The 20,139-nt window shown below is 40.8% G+C and overlaps 1 protein-coding gene across 1 annotated transcript in view; it reads right to left on the bottom strand.

The window, feature by feature from the left end:
- SEC14L1 (SEC14 like lipid binding 1) overlaps nucleotides 1-20,139 on the bottom strand; it is a 43,272-nt gene that overhangs the window by 16,320 nt on the left and 6,813 nt on the right. Inside the window, exons 3-4 of the mRNA XM_065693481.1 lie at nucleotides 1,524-1,673; nucleotides 1,304-1,435 (exon numbers count right to left, since the gene is read on the bottom strand). Coding sequence (XP_065549553.1) covers nucleotides 1,304-1,435; nucleotides 1,524-1,673 — 282 coding nt within the window. The remainder of the gene's footprint in view (nucleotides 1-1,303; nucleotides 1,436-1,523; nucleotides 1,674-20,139) is intronic.

The raw sequence follows: 20,139 nt of genomic DNA, 5'->3' as shown, positions 1-20,139 counted from the left end.
ATACTGAAGAAAAACTGTTTTCTGAAATAAACACTTGTCTAAGGAATTTCCAGGCTGGCCTCTGAATTTGTATTACACAAATATCATGGAAGGCTGGATTTCGGAGCATGCAACTGTTCTGATGCCTTAAAGCTCCCCTCACCTTCAAAACATGCTAGAATTGACTGGGAATAGGATCAACACTTCATAACAGCACAATTACAGAAAAGAAAACATTTCCCTTCATTTGCTTCTTCTGCATTAAAGAATGTGGGGTACACAAATAGCTTGTACAGTCTAAATAAGTACAAATCATCGTAACAATATTTAAGAAGCTTCCTGTCCTTTCACAAATTCAATTACAAAATGACTTTAATAACAATCCATTTTTCAAACCAATTTATTCTTGAATTAAAATTCTGGTTTTGTATTTACCTACTAATTTACTGATCAAATAGAGCAAGGGCAAGGAGATGTGTAATGATTCGTATGTATTTGCCACATGCACTTTTCTATACAGCATTTCACGTGTTTAAACAGAGCATTCACACAAAAATTGCAGGTGGAAAAGTAGTTTTAAATGTGCCCTGGAAATAATTGCAGAATTAATAATTAAAAAATTATCAGATGATAGTGTCAAGTGGGTTTGACATCCACTGGCCTTCTAACCATGGTTCTCTCCACAGCGGAAAATGTTATCATCTGCACACAGAAAGAATGCTACAAACCAAATAAATCAGTTACATTTGCTAGCTTTGATTTGACCTTTAACATTGCCCTGAAGTTTTACCACTATGTGTGTGCTGTATGAGCCTATGAGTAGTGGCTAAGTCATTCCAAAAAGTACAGGACCAGAGCACAGCAGGAAGCATGCCACCAGACTCCTCCATCAGAAAACCTTTGTACTGAAGACCAAGAATGATGGAAAAAATGAGGTTAAACCAAAGCTGACTCAATGAACATTTGAGTGAGCAGATGGTGAGTTAAGTGACACTAAACTTTCTTTTAACAGTTCTGTCAGGGTATCATCAGCCCCATACTGCTATTACAAACCTCAGATTTGCCTGATCAGAGCTGTCAAACACAGCAAATTATGTTGCATTCTGCTCTCTGAGAAGATGCTCAAGCAAGAGGGTGCCAAACTTGCCTCAGTTCTTCAAGCAAGCGTGTTACATTTAACACTAGCAACAATTCTCACTTCTGCTGGTGTGTCGGTTATTTTTTCTTGCAAGGCAAAAACTAAGAACAACCAAATTTGTGTTGTCCTGAAATCTAAACACTGCCCCAGCTCCACCTGTAGCACCACCAAGAGCCTGTTACTCACTGTGTAAGAGCAGTGCTCATTAATGATGACTCTATTAGAGAAGGTTTCATTGTAGGCTTCTATATGTAAAGTCCTTTCTCGTCTGTTCAAAGAATTCTTCTGGATGAAGTAGACATAATCCACTCCTGCAATCTGAGGAAGACAACAGAGTCCGTTAAGATACAAAACCCATGTGAGAGGATATCCAAAAGCATAAAACAGGCACTTCAGACTTAATCACCTTTTTCAATAGCCGTGGTGCATCTATATCCAGCTTACAGCGCCGTTCAATCACATGGATAGCTTCATCCTCACTCTTGTATTCATTTACAGTGTCACTGGCTACAAACATAGGGATCAGAGGACATGTAGGAAACCTTCTTTCATATGCCTAGAGAGATGGAGAAAGAAGAAAACAAGCTGTCAACACAATTCCTGAAGGCATACAGAAGTGTCCTTCACTAACATCACCAGCACTTGGAGGTACAATGCCCTTCATACCTTTAGTTGAAGGGACTGAGCCATCTTGGAGTCCCCATGACAAAGTCACGGTGGCATTCCAAGCAATCCATTTAATATGCTCCTCATACAGACTTTTTTCAGGTAAAGCAATTTTTAAAACACCCAAAATGCCCCACTTCTCCCCTCCAAAAAGAAAATTGTTCACTGTACACAATGACAACCCCCAGATAAAACCCTCTAGTTCTAAAATACCACATGACAAAACAATTGTGTTGGATTAAAACCCATGCTAATTATCAGTGTTTCACCAGGCTGTCTGAAGGGTTTTCCATACAGCTCCCAAAGGTCTAATAAAAACATTTCCAAACCCATTTCTTAAGCTAACAGAGCTCCCAAGCTCCCTGTGCACAGAGTATTCATAATGATTTCACTACACACTTTACTAAGCTTGCAATTCTGTCCCACAACATACAGTCTTTCCAATACAATGAGGCCATTTCATACCTAAAATTTAAATTCTTTGCAATAAATGCCAAGCTAGCAATAGCTTTGACTCTGGTTAAAGAATACAATCATGTAACTAAGTTAATCTCTTAAATACAAGAGAAAATGGTATTAAATCGGGCACACTCGGAAAAGGATAGTTAAGAATCTGGGATAAGTAAAACAGGTAAGAGGAAAAGGGGAGTTATCCCCATTAGTAAACTCATCGAATTCTAGTTTTAGAACCACTATGCCTAAAGAACAATGTAACTGCTATTTTTCTCTCTTTTCTTTTGTAGTCACTAATGTACTTCCACTTCTTTCTGGCTTTTTTTCCTCATGGGGTAGCAGTAAAGGAACTAGTTCTTTAACCTCCTTCCCACATTCTGAAGTTTTTCATTTTTGCTGTTATCAGAACCTAGCTGGCTTTGGAGAAAAGGCAGGATTTGCAACGTGTGCCAGTGTAGAAGAAAACATAAATCTGCAAGCACAACATGAAACGATCCTTTAAAAGAGCTAAAACATCATCCACTCTGGCCTTTTAGATGATTTTAACTGCTCTGAATACAGCTGGGTTGCAGCACAGGAACAGCACCAACAGGGAGAGGGTGTGGAAGAAAACAAGCAGCTGCAGAAAGTATGCACTGGTGGCCCTAGAAAAGGTCTCTTGATTCTGCCTTTATATGACTTAAAATTCTTTGTTACCAGTATAAAACAGAGTTGGAATGCACTGTTACTATGGGGACATTGGTGCAAAGCACTCCAACAGGGCCAGCTTTTTTCTCCCCTCGTACATAGCTGTAAAGCATTCCTACAGCATGATTGTCCTGAGTTCATAAAGCTCCTCTGTACCATACTAGAAGTACAACCCATGAGTGAGTGAGCACACATGCTTCTTTTGTCAGACTTTGTATCTGTGCACAGCTGGTTTTGGTTAAATTACAAACAGAAATAATTCCTAGGGTCAGAGATGTGTATGCACAATAGAAGTGACAGAGCGCTAGTGTCGGAACACAATAGCAAGCACTGGGGAAAAGCCTTCCACAGCTCCAAGAGAGAGGGAGGATGGCTCCTATTAATAGGGTATAAGAAGTTTCTTACTCCTTTTATGATGTTCTTGTTCTGGACAGAAGGCTGGATGGACACTTTACAGTTAAGAATAGTTCAGCCCTCTCCCTGAGTAAGTGCCAGCATTCTTTCTAAACTTAATCCTTATTTTAACTATATTGACTGTAGTTAAATACTGTACTAAGTCAGAAAGAAAAGCTTTCCAGCAGGACAGAGATACTTCTGGTTTAAGATTGCTTCACTGAATACTTCTGTTCAATTTGAGGACTTTGTTACCTCGATTATCTTATAGACAAGACAGAAAGTGAAGTAGATAACATTTTTCTCACTATTTTCAAAGTCTCTTTACTTTTGGATCACGATAAATCTTCCCCATCTGAGTAGTCTCCTCAATGCCAAGCCTTTGCAAATCTCCTTCACTGCACATATTGATGCATTTCTCATCTTAGCTCTCAAAATGCTTCCCATTTGCCCTGTGAACACTTGCACAATACATTACTTGCTCGTAAGTGTTTACTGAACTGTGAGGAAAAAAAAAATGCCTAAGAAGAATGTGTTGTTCTGAATGGGAAGCTTGAATGCAATGTGGTTAAATTTGGAAGAGAACAAAATAATTATCTGCCAAAAGTTGGCAAGCTACACACTTACAGCAACAAAACACTTGACAGTTTCAAAGAGATTAAGAGTGACACAGGATTCTTTCTCCCTAAAGAACATGCACTCAGAGGATTGAAAACTGTTCACAGTCAATTTTACTGGGCTCTTAAATTAGGCTGGGTTTATTTCTTCATGTACCATTGCCAAAATGTTTTTGTAACGCATCATTTCACAGCACAGCCTTGTTTGAAGAAAAAGTGATCATAGTAAACTGTAGCCACATAAAAATATTCAGTCTGAGTTAAGCACAGCTTTCTCTTCCACACGTGGCAAATGGTTCTCTCACAGTGCAGAGAAGGCAGTATGAGATTACAGGACACTGAAAGGTCTCACCTCACTACAGACCAGCACTGCTCAGGCAGTAAACCTGTCATTTGTGGTATGACACAGTAAGACACATGCGTCAAAGCAGCACGTGCATCGCCAAGACTGGAGCTATTAAAGAGCATGAGAAGATTAAAGAAAGATCAAATGCTGCTTTTCCTTTGCTAATAATAGAATTGAATGGATTTTGCTGCATTATTGAGGTGTTTTGGACCAGAAATTGTTTTAAGTCCAGCTCTGCAGACAGAAGTAACTGAGCTGCATCATCCAATATTCCTTTAGCAGCCTGATACAGCAGAGCACATTATAAAATGCTACACATTTTCCTCCATGTATCATAGAGGTTCTCTACAAATAAAAATCATTAGACATTACACATCTTTGTCTCAGGATTTCAATTTTACTGTATAGATACAAAAGACAGTTCTCAAGAGTAAAGCCGTAGCACTAAATGCATCCAAATATGATGCTTCAAGGACGTTATTTAATTTTGCCATTTCTTCCGGTAAAATCTCCATACAGTGTGCAGAGACTGATAACATGTAAAAATACAGGCACATGCTCATCCTCAAAACCTCTCCAGCTGGTGCAGGGCTTGACACGAAAACCCTAATGATCCTGTGGTGGTACAGACCTTTCAAAATACGGATTTTAAGGCTGCAATTCTGTTGTTCCCTAATAGTGTACTTGCACAATTTCCCACCAGCCTTTGGGACATTTGTGTACTCCGGTACATGAGAAGCTGGCATTGTGCATCACCAAAAACACAGTCTGGTGAAGCAGCTTGCACTTCAAATTTAATGGGCTCATTATATAAACCCTTCACTTTCTTCATGTGTGCTAACAGTAAGAACACTGACAAACGTAAGTTCAACCAAGATAGCCTTGTATTAAAGCTTCTTTCCCAACTGCTTCCCTTAGCAACTCATGTTTAGCATTGAGTCAAAATAACAGGATTTATTTGACTTTTATCTTTGCTAATATTGCAGCTGTGTTTAAAGACATGAAAGCAATTCAAAAGTAAGGCTATTTTAAACCCATTGCAGTAATTTCTCATACTTAAGGGAATTATACTTGCTGCCATTGCCCTTATATTTTGGGATTCTAGTATCAGCAATAACAGGATCCTTCCAAAATACCACCTTTAGAAGAGCATTTAGGTATGATCCCAACCCAATTATCAGGAGGACCAAAGAGACTGTTCTGGCTTTTTGCTTCTCATCCTATCCCTAGGGCTAATAAAATACCTTAATAACAGGCATGTGCTCAGCCCTCAGTGGGGAAAGTCAGTCATTTATGCAAATAAGTTACTCAGCTTCTCTGGCTGGATTAATATATTCCCAGTCTCCTGCCTTAAAGGGTAGGGATTGTTCAGTATTTCCATTAGATGACTCAAACCTAACTTCTATACTTAAAAGAAGAAAGAAGATGTGACAGAACTTGCAGGCAATCTTCCACTGTGCTGTTATGCTTCCAAGAAGAACTTCTAACCCGGTGAAATAAGTAGGAATTTCAATCACCATCTAGAAAATGAAGTACATTGAGTGCTTTCTTAATAGCTTAATGGCATGAAACAAGGAGTTAAGACATCCTGTTTCTTTTTGATGTTCAAAATTGCTGGGACAGCAACCTTTTAAGAGCAGCACAACATCCTCCATAGGCACCTCAAAAGAACAGATGAAGAGATTCATCCTGACAATCAAATCTAGTCTGCTGCACCTTGTGTGTGCCATATAGAGCCTTTAATGACTGCCTGCAATACCCGACCATGTCCAAGTACTAATCTGCAAGGGCATACCATCATTCACCATCCTTTCCTATCCACTTTGAGAGTGTGGAAATTCTGAAGTATCCCTAAACACAAGAAACAAGGAGGGTCACTAGAGCAGGATGCTGCTCTGGCTTGACAGGCTGCATTCCAGCATTTTGATCGTTCCTACTGATCACCGTATCTCCTTCCTCCCCCTGCATTAGAGCACTGTGGATCAATAGGAAAAACTCATGGGAGCCCAAGCTAGAGGTTTCAAATTCTTGGCAGCTGCATTGGAAAGGAGTAATTTTGGATTATATCTCACAAAGCAGCAAGTACCTTCTCATCCCCGATATACTGCAGTTCACAGCTCCTTCTCATTTCATACATACATTTAAAAATCATTATACTTCCACAAAGAAGTGTGTACGTTAGTGCCAGTGTATCTCAGGGGTGTTAGTGCATATGTTGGTATCAGCCAACAGTTGGTGTCAGGTGTACGTGTGGAAGAAAGCAGATGATTAAAGCGGATATACCTCCAAAAGCTCTAGAAACAAGATTTTTTTTGTCAGGTAGCATTCCCAGGTACCAGGAAGGGGGAATTTGAACTGGACTGAACTTTGGGAAAGAAAAAAACCATCTTTAATAAACAGGTAGTGAGCTTTTTGGAAGGGATCATCTCTGTGAAGCCAGTTCTGGAAGGACAAACTGTCCTCCAAAATGACACCCTCACTGCTACAAGCCAGACCCCTGCTGCCATGCCAGCAGCATCATTAAACTTTGTGCTTTGGCAGTTAACCTCTCTGGTCAGTATGTCTCTGCACAGCAGCTCTCCTTCAGAGTTAGCTTAACTGGGTTTTTCTTCTATGTTTTTACTTCATAAAATGTTTTCATTTACAAAGAGAGAAGTTATTTTCTTATAGCTGGGAAACAAAGACTGTTTGGCAGTGACTCAGAATTCTCTCTGGGGAGAGGACCAAGAAGGTTTTAGTTACACAAGACTACAAGTGAGGCTTATAGGGACTACAGACAACCCACTCAAGCATGACAGGCAGGTTCAGACTTATAAATGAAGGGCTGTGTATCACCTGAAACTCAAACATTTTCTATATGCACATTTCTGGTCCCTGACAAATATGAGGTCATTTGACCAACCCTATTTTTGACTTGTCTGTAAATTTTGGCCCAGTCTATCCATCAAGATATGACTAGATAAGATTTTCAAAGAACTGGCATAACTCACTTCACGACTGGTATTTGTAAAAGTGGATACCAGGCGCAAGCCTTTCCCTACTCTGCTTAACAGTGTTGAGAACACTATGACTTATTTTCAAAGGGGAAAAAAGAAAAGAGTTTAAGCCTTCCATTACAATTTCTACTTTAAAACACCATTGAAAAGGTTCAAATTAGAACTGGAACACAATATGCTCCTCCACAGCTTTTCCAGCAAGATTCACCAATGGTTAAGCTGCTATCTAAGCAAGATCAACATACACAACGTTTGCCTAACAACTGATCACTGAACGGATCCAGGCAATGAGAAGGTACATGTGGAAATAACTTGTGTAAGCCCTTTGTCTGAATTTAAAATTCTATTCCTTCACCTGAACAAGAGCTACTTTAAAGCTTTTTAGAATCAAGATAAATTAAGCAGGCAGCAAGCATCCAGGAAGGCTCTGGGTTTCATCTCATTTTGTTAAGAAACTAAATCCCACTGCCACATATTTGAATACACTTCCATTTTTATGCATTAATATTCAAACAGGAAAAACTCTTTCACTCTATGAAGAGCAGAGTTTCACTCAAAAGGAAAATCCAGCCTTTACAAAGTGAGCTGTACTCGAGAAGGGTGTGAATAGCAGAGACCTGGCAGAACATGGGATGCGACAGCCATGCAGATGGCTCTGCAGGGAGAGCTGCATCCTGTGGTGGAACACATTCCAATGAATCTCCTACAATGAGAACTGTCATTCACCTGGCAAATGTGAGTAGCCCCTTACATAAACTACACAGGCAAAGCACTGCACAATTAGTCTGCTTTCTCCCCAGCACTTTACTACATTGCCAACTGCACTTTGATCTTACTTTACTATGTCCCTCTTTTATCCTCCCTCTAGTAGAGACCAAAAGCATTTTACCCCGTCATGGCACAAGTCAGTCAGGAATGGGGTATACCTTCTTCACCCTCTACTCCTGGATACAAGATGAAGTTTGGCCTCATGGGTATTAACAATGATTATTAAGTATATCCAAGATAAAATAAATAAACCTTCTATAAGTTACACACAAAAATCAAATAGGACAAGTCAGTATCAGCAAGACATTCTGCTGCATTTTAGAGGCTAAAAAGTTCTTGTTGACTATACAAGTGTAAAGTGCTACTGACCCAGGCCTCCCTCATGAAACAATCATCAGAGTATGAAGAGTGGAAGCACTGGGAAGAAGCAGTGCCTGCACTGCTCACACACAGCCCACCAAAGCAAAGCATTCCCAAGTAATTGCCTCAAATGGCGCAACTGCTTCTACTTTACAGGAATACATCCCAGCTTTAAAGTTTCATAAGGCTGGATTTAGTCTCCAATTTTCATAAAGGGGGCTGTTAAAGTTTAATATAATTATGCATAAAATCCTTGAACTACAATGGCTGCTTTGGTTTTGAAGCTCTCCTCTTTTGGTGGGTTTTTTTCAGTATAGACCACACAAATACACATTATTATAGTAATTACAAGACAAGTACTAACAAGAATCTGCTCTGCACAAATTCTGGGCATGAATTCTAATTGAAGACTAATGTATTTCTGAAACAGTGAGAAAAGCAAGCCTGAAAAACAATCTCAGATGTTCACCAGTGTGGTGAGCAGAGCTTTTAGGTAGAATATCTGAGTCAGCAGCTCAAGCACTTACTGCGGCCTGATATTCAGATTCTTATAATGCTGTATTTATGACACTGCACTGAAAAGCTGTGCTCAAATTTACAGCCCAGTATGTATCACACTCAAATGATCAAGAGCCCAACAGATTCAAGAGAGACTAATGTGAAACAGTCATGACCATATGAACATCACTGAACTTGCACAGGTCTCAAAGTGCTTCAAACACCCATGGGTGGTAACCAGTCTATGCTCTACAGAGCCCATACAACCCTACAAACCCTGAAGGTCACTACAGAAGCCACATCATTAACATCACTAGGGCTTCACTTCATCTTGTTAGGGTATGAAGTTCTATGATGACTTGCTGTTCACAGTAGCCTGGTCTCTAGCAAAGCATTTGAAAGCTACTTAAGGGAGTAAATGAAGCTTTCTCAGCTCGCCTCTCCTTTTGTGGAATAAAAATGAAAATTCCTGAGAAACTCTCTAGGAAAACAGGACTTAAGGGAAATGAAACCAAAAAGCTGAGGTGGACAAGAAAACACTTTTTCCCTGGCATTCACCAAAGCCATTAAATTCTTGCACTGACAGCTCCTCTGTCACTCAAGAGCTCTGAATGGAAGAAAGGGTTTTATTAGGGATAGAGAAGAGCATAATCCCCATTCCTCCTTGTCTTCTTTTGACACTCATACTTGTTTGAAGGGGTCCTCTTGATTTAATTAGATTTCATTGAAAAGGATTTCAGACCCTACACTGCTATGAGTGACCCACATGTAGCTTGCAAACACAGAAACAGAAAGGAGAATGAGAAGAGAGATTTATCCCAACACACTTAAATTCACCCCTTAGCTTAACTATATAAAGCCTTAGGCTTCAGTACTTTGTATGAAGAAGAACAACACTGTTCCATCCAGTTTTATGTTTAGTTGTATTAGAAGCCTATAGTACTTTGAAGTATGTATCCCATTATGTTTCTTGCACATTTCAAATATAACTTACTCCTATGTGGTATGAACAGAGCTAATGAAAACCTGTTATAGTAATCTTGTGGATGTCACCACGTAATAAACACAGAATGCTTGTTCTACCAAACAGGTCAATAGGCCTGCCACATGCCAAGGAGACACAGCAATTTGCTGCTCAAATCCTAGAAACACAATGAGAAAGCTTCTGACCTTCAAAACCATTCAGCAAATTGCTGAAACACAGAGTGCCTGAAAGCCGCAAGGATGCTGCCCACAACCATTACAAAACAACCCAGTACAAAGACTAAGCTTAATTCAATAGCTACTTCATAACCTTGTATGAAGAGCTTTGATTCAATAAAGTAAAAATCTCTATGGAATCAGAAAATGGCACAGAAGCTGTTCATCGAATTCCAGAGTGGTCTGGGTTGGAAGGGACCTTAAAGCTCATTCAGTTCCAACCTGACACAGGCAGAGACACCTTCCACTAGAGCAGGTCGCTCCAAGCCCCATCCAACCTGGCCTTGAACACTGCCAGGGATGGGGCAGCCACAGCTTCTCTGGGCACCCTCAGCACCCTCACAGGGCAGAGCTTCTGCTTAAGAGCTCATCTCAATCTCCCCTCTGGCAGGTTAAAGCCATTCCCCTTGGCCTGTCCTTACAGGTCCTTGTCCAAAGCCCCTCTCCAGGTTTTTCTGGTCCCCTTTAGACACTGGAAGCTGCTGTAAGGTCTCCCCAGAGCCTTCTCTTCTCCAGGCTGAAGAAGTCCAGCTCTCTCTGCCTGCTTTCATAGGAGAGGTGCTCCAGCACTTGGAGCATCTTCAAGGTCTCCCCTGGCCTCACTATTCTTGTGCTTTAGCTCAAGTAAGTTACTCTAGCTGAGACCAGAATAAATTGGAGACAATTCTTGGCTTGCTTCTGGACGACTACAAAAGGCACCAGTCACCCAAAACACATACTGGATGTACACAGGGGAATCAAACCAAGCTCTCAGAACAGAGAACCGGTGGCTTTTGACAGGGAACAAAGTTCTCTTGAGCATAACAGGAAGTATCAACACTTACACAGCTCTGCAGACACAGTCCAGGCTACTTCAGATGTATTTAATCTCTTTGAAGTCTTGTACAGCATAAAAGAAACAGCTTCATGTTAAATTTCAGGCATAATAACAGTTCATACACACCACCAATCACAAAAATCATGAAACAGCACTGAACTGGTATTATAAATGAAACTGTGTGCTCGATAGTTAGCAGTTAGAGTGCTGCTTATACAACACATCACACAGCACCCTGGATTTCTGACAACAGGACCTTTCATGTGTTAACACTGCTACGAAGCACTTCCAAGTGAATGTAGCAGCACTAACACACAAACACTGGCATTTCTGCTCATCTCTCTAGTTCAGGCAGCATTTCCATGGTTACAGCGCTGATCACTATCATCTTTAAGTACATTCCAAATTTAGACCAAATGCAGAGCTTGGCATTTTAAACAGCCCTAACAGCCGCCCCGCAAGGCAAGTTCATGTAAGCTAGCTCTGAGTTCCTGTCAGGTGCAAAGTACTCACAAACACAAAATCATAGAACTATTTAGGTTGGAAAAGACCTTGAAGACCACCAAGTACAACCATTAACCCAGCAAATCCACCACTGAATACTCAGCAAGCATCCTGTTTGTTGTATCATCCAGGTCATTTGGAAAAGCTATCACTGAAACTGGACAGGTCTTAAGCAATCTCATCACAGGACCTACACCATGTTCTAAAACTTTGGTACTCATCTTCAAAATGGGCTTGTCTTGCTTGTTCTTCAACTTCGTTCCTTTGAGGCCACCACATGGGGATAACATCAGAAGTCCTACTGAAATCCAAATACGCTTACTGCACAAAACATCACCCCCAACCACATGACCCTTGGGATATTATCTTGGCTGCCAATCGCAGGACACTGTTTGCGACAAGTATGCCTCTAGGAAGATGCTGCAGAGAATGTTTTGGAGAAATTCATGCTAAATATGCATTGACTGGATAGGAATATGCACATCAACATCATTTCCACTAACAGTTTCATTTAGAACTATCTTCTGCTATTGAAAGTTACAGAAGACATCAAACCCAAATTAAGATAGTAGCAATATCAGGAAAAAAAACCCCAATCCTTTTTTTGGTAGTAATTTAAGGGTGTACACATATTTCAGAGTTTACATTCTCTGTAGAGTATATGTGAACCAAGCAAGTGCCCATCTTTCTAGCAGCATACAAACCAGAAACCAAAAGGATTTCAAAGGCAGCTTATTGAAAAAATGCTCCATCTGCATAGCACCTACAACTAAATAGCAGTAAAACTCTAAGCTTATCCAAGGAAATACTTGATAATATATATTAATAAAGCATTCTTGACAAAATTGAGTTATAATAAAAAGAATAAGCATAGTATATTTAACTAAGCCTGCCCAAAACCCAAAGCAAGGTAGGAGATGGAAGAAAAGGCAAAAAGCAGAAGCAAGAAGTTACTGGGCAACAGGAAGGCCTGATGCAAACTTCCTCTGTATTGTAGCACAAATGTGTCAGCTACAGATTTGGCATCCAGTGTTTTCAAGCTTGAATAGCATTTTAATATTTCATTAAAATTATTTTGACCTTATAAATAAAGCAGGAGATAAAGAGGCCACAAAGCAATCATCCAGATCAGTGGAATTTTACTGGTAAATCACTGTGGAGTTATGCAACTGTGGTAACCACCTCAGCAGACCAAGCAAAGAGCCTCTGCTTTCCTTGGCCAGAACAGAAACCTCTATTCTCCTGAGGATGTGACCAGGCAAGCCACCCACACAGGCTCTGTCTATACAGATCTTTATCCCCCTCAATGTAACATTCCTGCATGGATACTATTCAAAATCTGGGCATTTTTATTTCAGAGAAGTCGTCACAGAGAAGCTTTACCAGCAAAATTAGAGTGCCTTGATTGTTGCATAGAGAAGCATGAAACTGGAAGAGGACTGGCTTTTAACCACCTAAGAACCATTTTGCTGCATGCAGAGTCACAGTCTTCCAGATAAAAAGTAAACTCTTCAATGATTTAATGCAACTTTACTCAAACTTTTGGTGGCAACAGGTATACTGACTCAGCAGGAAGAACATTTTGGGGATACAGAATCTAACTCGCAGACAAGGGCTCATATACCATCTTTTATCTGTAAAAAATGATCTTTAATAACCACAGGCATGCCTCAACAGTACTTTAACTGGGAGAGTGGTTTCTTGCAAACAGATACAAGTCATCTGTGGTTTGCTTAAATAAATCTGCATAGCTGGGACTATGTAATACTTGATTCATGGCTGGGAACCTGATTGTCCATCTTCAGAGAACAAGAGCACGGCCAGGGTGGGATCTGAGGAGAAAGTGGACAATCAGTGGAAGAGTTTGAGTTCCACTTGCTTGAGTGATCATTAACTCTTTGCCTCCCTTCAAGAAGTCCAGAGAGCCCCAAAGAGCCCAATGCACAGCACCACTCCACTACGGAGTGAGGTATCTTCAACTGCAGTCTCTGCACAATCTTGAGACATTAGTATCTAAAATGAGAAGCTAGAACAGGGAAGTTATGCAAGTACCACTGCTTCCTCAAGAAAAATAAAGATTAACGACAGAAACACCAAACATGCTCGATGTAAATCTTGCTTTCCTTTGGAGTAAGCCTGGGAAGTCAGATCACTCAGGCTGGCTTGTGACAGGGAGATCAAGATCAAACTGCTGGTTAGAAAAAAAAGAACAAACCAACTGACATTGTTCTGGTCTAGGCTGAAGGTGGAACAAGGACAGACTTCACAGCCACACTGCTGTAAGCTGTTTTTCAGTATACACAGACCTTAGCTGAACTAGTGGGGGCAACAGCAATATCAGATTGACTTGCTATTTCACTTTAACTTGTTTATATTAAATGCATGTGCAAAACTATACTGCAGAGAAAATGAGTGTTTGCTCTGCCTGCATTCCAAGCCAGACAGATGGAAATCAGTTCTGGCCCAGAAGCCACATAGCTATAAGCACAAGTTCTTTGACAGAATGTGCCCTGCAATTAGAGTCAACTTCAGTAGTTTCTAGAATAGAGAACTTGGCTTCTGACCACAAATGCACAGGACATGACTGCTTTCGCTCAAGGTTAAAGTACTATGGAGAAGAGGCTGACCTCCAAAAGAACATCACAGTAAAGGCTGGCAACAGGCCAGTGAAAGCTTAAATGCTTGGAGACCAACATGTGATTACTGGGGAATGTGAGCTATTCTCAAACACTTCCTATTTCTCTGTAACAACGGCAATACATAAACCTGTACACAACACAGGAACAAAGCTTTCTTTGAAATTTTTAAGATACACAGATCAAAATGACTGTAAACCATTAAGCTTGTCTTACCGTGACTTGTAAATAACCATTATTTGTCTGAGCAGCTGAACAGTGACAACTGCGTTCTGCATTGCTAAACAGGCATCTCACAAATGCACAGGATACTGTCACACTGAAAGCAGAATTTGGTATTTAGCTTCCCCATTCCTTTCCAGTTAACAAAATTGTGTGTCTGGCTTCTCTGCAGCCAGTTTTGCTTTAAAATTCAGCTGCAATCCTACTATGTCCACTGAGGATCTATTTTTGGAACAGTCAAAATATTCCTTACTGCTCCACTGTACAGTGCTTAAGTCCCACTTTTATGAGTCCTGCAACTGGTATTTCATCACGTTTTTGGTCTTAGAATCACAGCCACTTACAATAAGGTCTGCTAAAACACATTTAACATCTGGAATATGTTAGGGTATTTTAAATACAAGTATTACTGTGTAGACAAAACCTAATTTTTGAGTGGGGGAGGAAAGGATGACTACAGCATTGCTATGGAATAGGCTCAGGATTCCTCATTAAACCGTAGTCTGAAAGGTTAAAGACCTGTACAACCACAGAGAACAAAGTCTCTTGATCTCCATCCAAATCACCCCCCACAAAGGTTCAGTGAAACAGGTTTGACTTCATTGCCTCAGACTGCACCCACCAGCTTCTCATCTGGCCCAGCCGCAACTGGTCCCTTAAGCACTACAAGACTGCTTTCACTCTACCAAGAGTATAATCAGTAAAGGAAAGCTTTGCCAAAAGGGCCTAATTCAAGATAAGTAGCATGGCTCAACTGTAAAGGTCTGTGTGGCTTTTGGACCAGGAAAATAACACCTTCCAGGTAGAGAGCTGCTGCACTCTATTAAACAAACCAATTAAAATTTATTAGTACATCAATTAAAACTTGACCATTCACTGTGGCCAAGAAGGCAAATGGCATCTTAGGGTGCATTAGAAAGGGAGTGGTTAGTAGGTCAAGAGAGGTTCTCCTCCCCCTCTACTCAGCCTTGGTGAGGCCGCATCTGGAATATTGCGTCCAGTTCTGGGCCCCTCTGTTCAAGAAGGACAGGGAATTGCTTGAAGGAGTCCAGCGCAGAGCCACAAAGATGATTAAGGGAGTGGAACATCTCCCTTATGAGGAGAGGCTGAGGGAGCTGGGTCTCTTTAGCTTGGAGAAGAGGAGACTGAGGGGTGACCTCATCAATGTTTACAAATATGTAAAGGGTAGGTGTCAGGATGATGGAGCTAGGCTTTTTTCAGTGATATCCAGTGATAGGACAAGGGGCAATGGGTGTAAACTGGAGCATAGGAAGTTCCACGTTAACATCAGGAAGAACTTCTTTACTGTAAGAGTGACAGAGCACTGGAACAGGCTGCCCAGGGGGGTTGTGGAGTCTCCTACACTGGAGATATTCAAGGCCCGCCTGGACAAGTTCCTGTGTGATGTACTGTAGGTTACCCTGCTCTTGCAGGGGGGTTGGACTAGATGATCTTTTTAGGTCCCTTCCAACCCTTGGGATTCTGTGATTCTGTGATTCTGTGATTCTGTGATGGCAATGGAATGCCATCAAAATGCAGCATGATAAGGCCTGGGGCATGCAGACAATGTACCTCAAGCTAGAAAGTTAACATTAAATAAAAAAAACCAACCTGAATACCTGTCTGATGTATCAGGAGAGCCTAAAAAAAGGTTAGAAATGGTAGAAGATGAACATTACAGAACCACAGTGGTGCTTCACACGGAATCATAAATTATGAAACAGAATAAGACTCATCACCATGAAAAAGAATAATTTAGAAACTGAGGGAGATAACTAATAGGGCAAGCAAGAAGAATGTGAGTAGGAGTTTTAGTGCCTCTTCCAATACCAGGAGCCGCTGGTGTGAAGCTGAGCAAGCAGGAGCCAGGCTCTAGGTAAAACACATCTCTTGACAGTGTCATGAAGCACAAACTCCTGCTGCAGGGTGTCACGATAAAGTTCACTTGGCTCCACAAAGGAACTGGGCAGGCACAAGAAAGCAAGCACGCACTGTTATTACAGACAACAGGCACTGTCTGGAGCAGAAGGGCTGTCAAGACACATTGCTTAGGATGAAATATCCCCAGAGTGTTACCATATGTTTATCTCATTCTTGTCCCCTTCCCTAGACACAGACACTGCTCTTGGCCACTGCCAGATACATAGCACACATAGGCCTTATGGTGCAATTCGATACTGAGGTTCTCATCAAGAGACAGAACACAATTCTTCTCCCCACATCCCAATACATTATTAAGATATCAATAACCAGATAATACCACTGCTGGATGCATCCCTGGCACGCTAAGGTGATCAACTCCTGCACTACAACACAGAAAGATACCACTTCACTTCAAAAGATAAGCCCATTAAAAAGAACAGTCAAGACTTCTTTGATTGTTTTCTCAAAAGCAATTAAAAGAGAATACAGACAATCAATTCTTTGTTCTTTGCCCCCCTTTATAGCAAAGAAAGGCAAACAAAAGCAAGAATCAGTTTAGTCACAGAACAAACAAGTTAAAGCGAAATTGCTTTAAATTCTGTTCATTACAACATCAGTGGCTGCACCATGCAGACCATGAAACACTCCAACAGAAATAAGTAATTTCATAGAGCCATGGATTCAGTAATGAAGAATTTATCCACAGGCCAATAAATTGAACAGCAAAGAGAGAGTTTTGCACATTAAACAGTATAATTTACACACTGAATGAAGCAGCCAGAAAAAAAAATGTTCCCTGGAAAGGATTTTGCTGACTGATGTTCCTGAACTGCACTTAATGTCTATGGCATTCACATTTTACACTAAATGAAGAGACACAATGCACTCAAGAAAGGAAGTGCTCTCATCATGCAGCTAACTGCTCCCCTTCTTTTGTGGCATAAACGAACAGAAATGACACATCCCCATCCTGGCCATCACTAGAGAAATGTTCATTTTCACAAAATGACATCTATTATTATCAAAGCAGTATGATATAATAATACAGCAGCAGTAGGCAAGGCAGAAAGTTATCAGGCACAGAGGCTGAAATGTTAAGAGGCTTGCAATGTAGCTTTTAACTGCTACACATATTGATCTGCATTCATTCCAAAAAGCATCTATATACAAGTTTTGAGAATGTAAATAATGTCAAAATGAAAAGTTTAATTCCCCAACAAGTAACCCAAAATGTACATAACCCTCCAGATGTAGATATTTAACTTTACCAAGCTGACCATGACAGAAATGCTGATTTAAGAGAACCCAAGCAGATATAATTAAGAATTACAACAGTTCAAATAAGAATTCATTTTTAATACAAAAGGATAGCTTCTCTTTGCTCCTTCCCACCATCCCTCTGCTGTCACCAGTTAAAGATGTCAGGTTTCAACAGCCCAATGATGTTTTCATTTTCAGATTTACTGATATATAGTCCCCAAACCCAATTATCATGAAGTAAAACCCAAGAGAAATCCAGGACAGAAAATGGTCAGCTCTGAAGTTTCCCCACCTGAATACAAAGCAGGGAAGCCAAGCAGTCAGCTGGCATGCTACCCAATTAGATCATCCAAAATACCTTTTTTTCTTTGTTTCATTTAGGACAGATTCCCCTTAATGCCAAAGCAATTCTCAGAATCCACAACTCCAAGCCATTAACCACAATTTACAAGTACTTTGCACTGCTAAATAATACCAGGCCTGAAGACTGCTGCATCAAGTTCCTAAGCCCCTTCATTTACTGTTACAGCAATTTTACAGGCATTTTCAAACTCCCCAATTATTTCCCCACGGAATGAAGGGCTCCCACAGTGCAACATGCACTGACAAATGCCCTGCTGACTTGTTCCTTCCTTCTTGTGGCCAGCTGCCATCAGTTCACTGACTGTGCAGAAGGGTTCACCAGCCCCAAGTGAGCCTGCTGAGGAAATGAGGCTGACAAGGGGGTTATTTTCACTGTTTTTTAAGGCAGCTTTTGACCAGCCTACCTCTCTAAGCTGCCTTGCTGATGAACATGCCTTTGCAAGAAAGCAACAGGAGCCAGCTGGTACACCAACAGCTATAATGGGAAACCATATATTTGGTTGTGTTTCTCTGACCCTTACAGCAAGCTCATGAACCACAAGCTGAAAACCTCTGTGGACCAGGCTGAAATCAGCATTACTCGAGCAAAAGCAATGCAGAGAAAAGCCAAGATGTTGAGACCTCATCTCAAATTTTGATGGCTCATTGCTTGCTTGTACTCTTTTGGCAAGACTCCTCCATGCTGCAGTGCAGCTGGATGATGCCAGCCAGCCCTTCCAACAGGAGCTTCCCAGCCATGCTGCCACTGTGCCTTCCATCAGCACAATTCTCACCTCAAACACTACTTATTATAACCAAAACCAGCCATATGTGAATTGGCAGTGAGAAAGCCAAATTATTACATTATCTGCAGTGTAATGTTAAGGCCTTCACATTTTAACTGAGCTGCCAACCTGACCTGCCTTAAATGTATCACAAAAATGAGATAAAAAGTTCATAATTCAGCTTAATAGCCTAGTTCTTAATTTAGAATATATACACAGTAATTTTGAACTACATGAAAAATTGGAAGACACTTGGGAGAAAAGAAAAGAGACCATTTTAAACTAACCTGTAATTAATTTGAACTGGAGCTAATTAACACATTTCCTTGCAAATTCTCAAAAGATTCATTTTATATTCAGAACACAAGTTTTAAGATCACATCACTGCCCTCCTTTCAGAAACATACTGAATTTAAACCTAGTGCAAAGCAAAACCAGCCTCAGTTACAATGAATACCCCTCAACCTTGTGTTCCAAAACCTGGACTCTGACTGAATGTCCTGGGGGTCACCTCCAGTCCCTCAGGCTCTCCTTCTCCCTCCTCTTTCCTCACTTGCTTGTTTCCTAAAAGCACAGCAGTTCAAATATTCTGGTTTAAGACAGTAGTAAGGGCTCCACAGGAACAGGAAGAGCAGATTGCTCAAGACGGAAGTGCACGTAACTGGCTGTACCATATGGAAACACCTCATCCTACATCTGCAGCCCGTGTCTCTGATCTCCAAGCAACCCCTGGCTTCTCAGTGGCCGTGCTTTCAAAACTAACAAAAAATAAATACACCATATCTCCCCCACCGGGGTTTTGAAGGCTTTTACATGTGCTGCTTAATGGCTAACCGCATGTTAAACTAGGAGCATGATGTTATACCTTTTCCAGATGGTAGCTACAGTGCCATGAGGGTCTAGGACTCTGCAGAATGTGTTAACCACTTCCTTTCTGCCATATTCCCATGTATTTCAAAATTTAAACTCAAAGACAACGTCACTTGGCTGATCAACAGCTCCTAGAGCAGCACTTTGTACCAGTCTCAGAGCTAAAACACCTGCAGGGGTGAAAAGCTTGGAGTGTTTTCAGAACAAAGGAACAAGAGCTGTTTTGATACATACTTCTCTTCCATTGACACCTTTCATAGTTTGACAGTAGTGGTGGGTTAGCTTTTCAAGCGTAAAAGACTTGTTAAAAACAATTGATTCAAAGCATTTGGTGAGCAGAACTGCAGCTGTCAGCTATAGTCCGAGGTCATGTGTTTGCCCACAAAAACCAGGAAGCAGCTAGCCATGGAAATAGCTAAGAGGGCCATGAAACAACACATGAATTGCACAGTAAGCAGGCTAAGTCAATATTTTCCCCTAGTGCTCAACTTTACTCTTATGTCTGTTAGCCACTGTTCATTCCAAACAAGTGGCCAAAAATTCATTTGTCCTTACAACATGTGCTAACACAAGAGACCATCAACAATGACATATACCAGTAGCTGAACTGCAGACAGTATAAAATAAGAAAATCCATACAAGGCACTGTTTCACCTCAGTGGAACAAATAACCTTGGAT

This window comes from Lathamus discolor, chromosome 13, assembly GCF_037157495.1.
Source record: "Lathamus discolor isolate bLatDis1 chromosome 13, bLatDis1.hap1, whole genome shotgun sequence".
In the NCBI taxonomy this organism is placed as follows: Eukaryota; Metazoa; Chordata; class Aves; order Psittaciformes; family Psittacidae; genus Lathamus; species Lathamus discolor.
The sequence above is the reverse complement of the archived record's forward strand: the minus strand, read 5'-3'. Positions and strand labels throughout refer to the sequence as shown.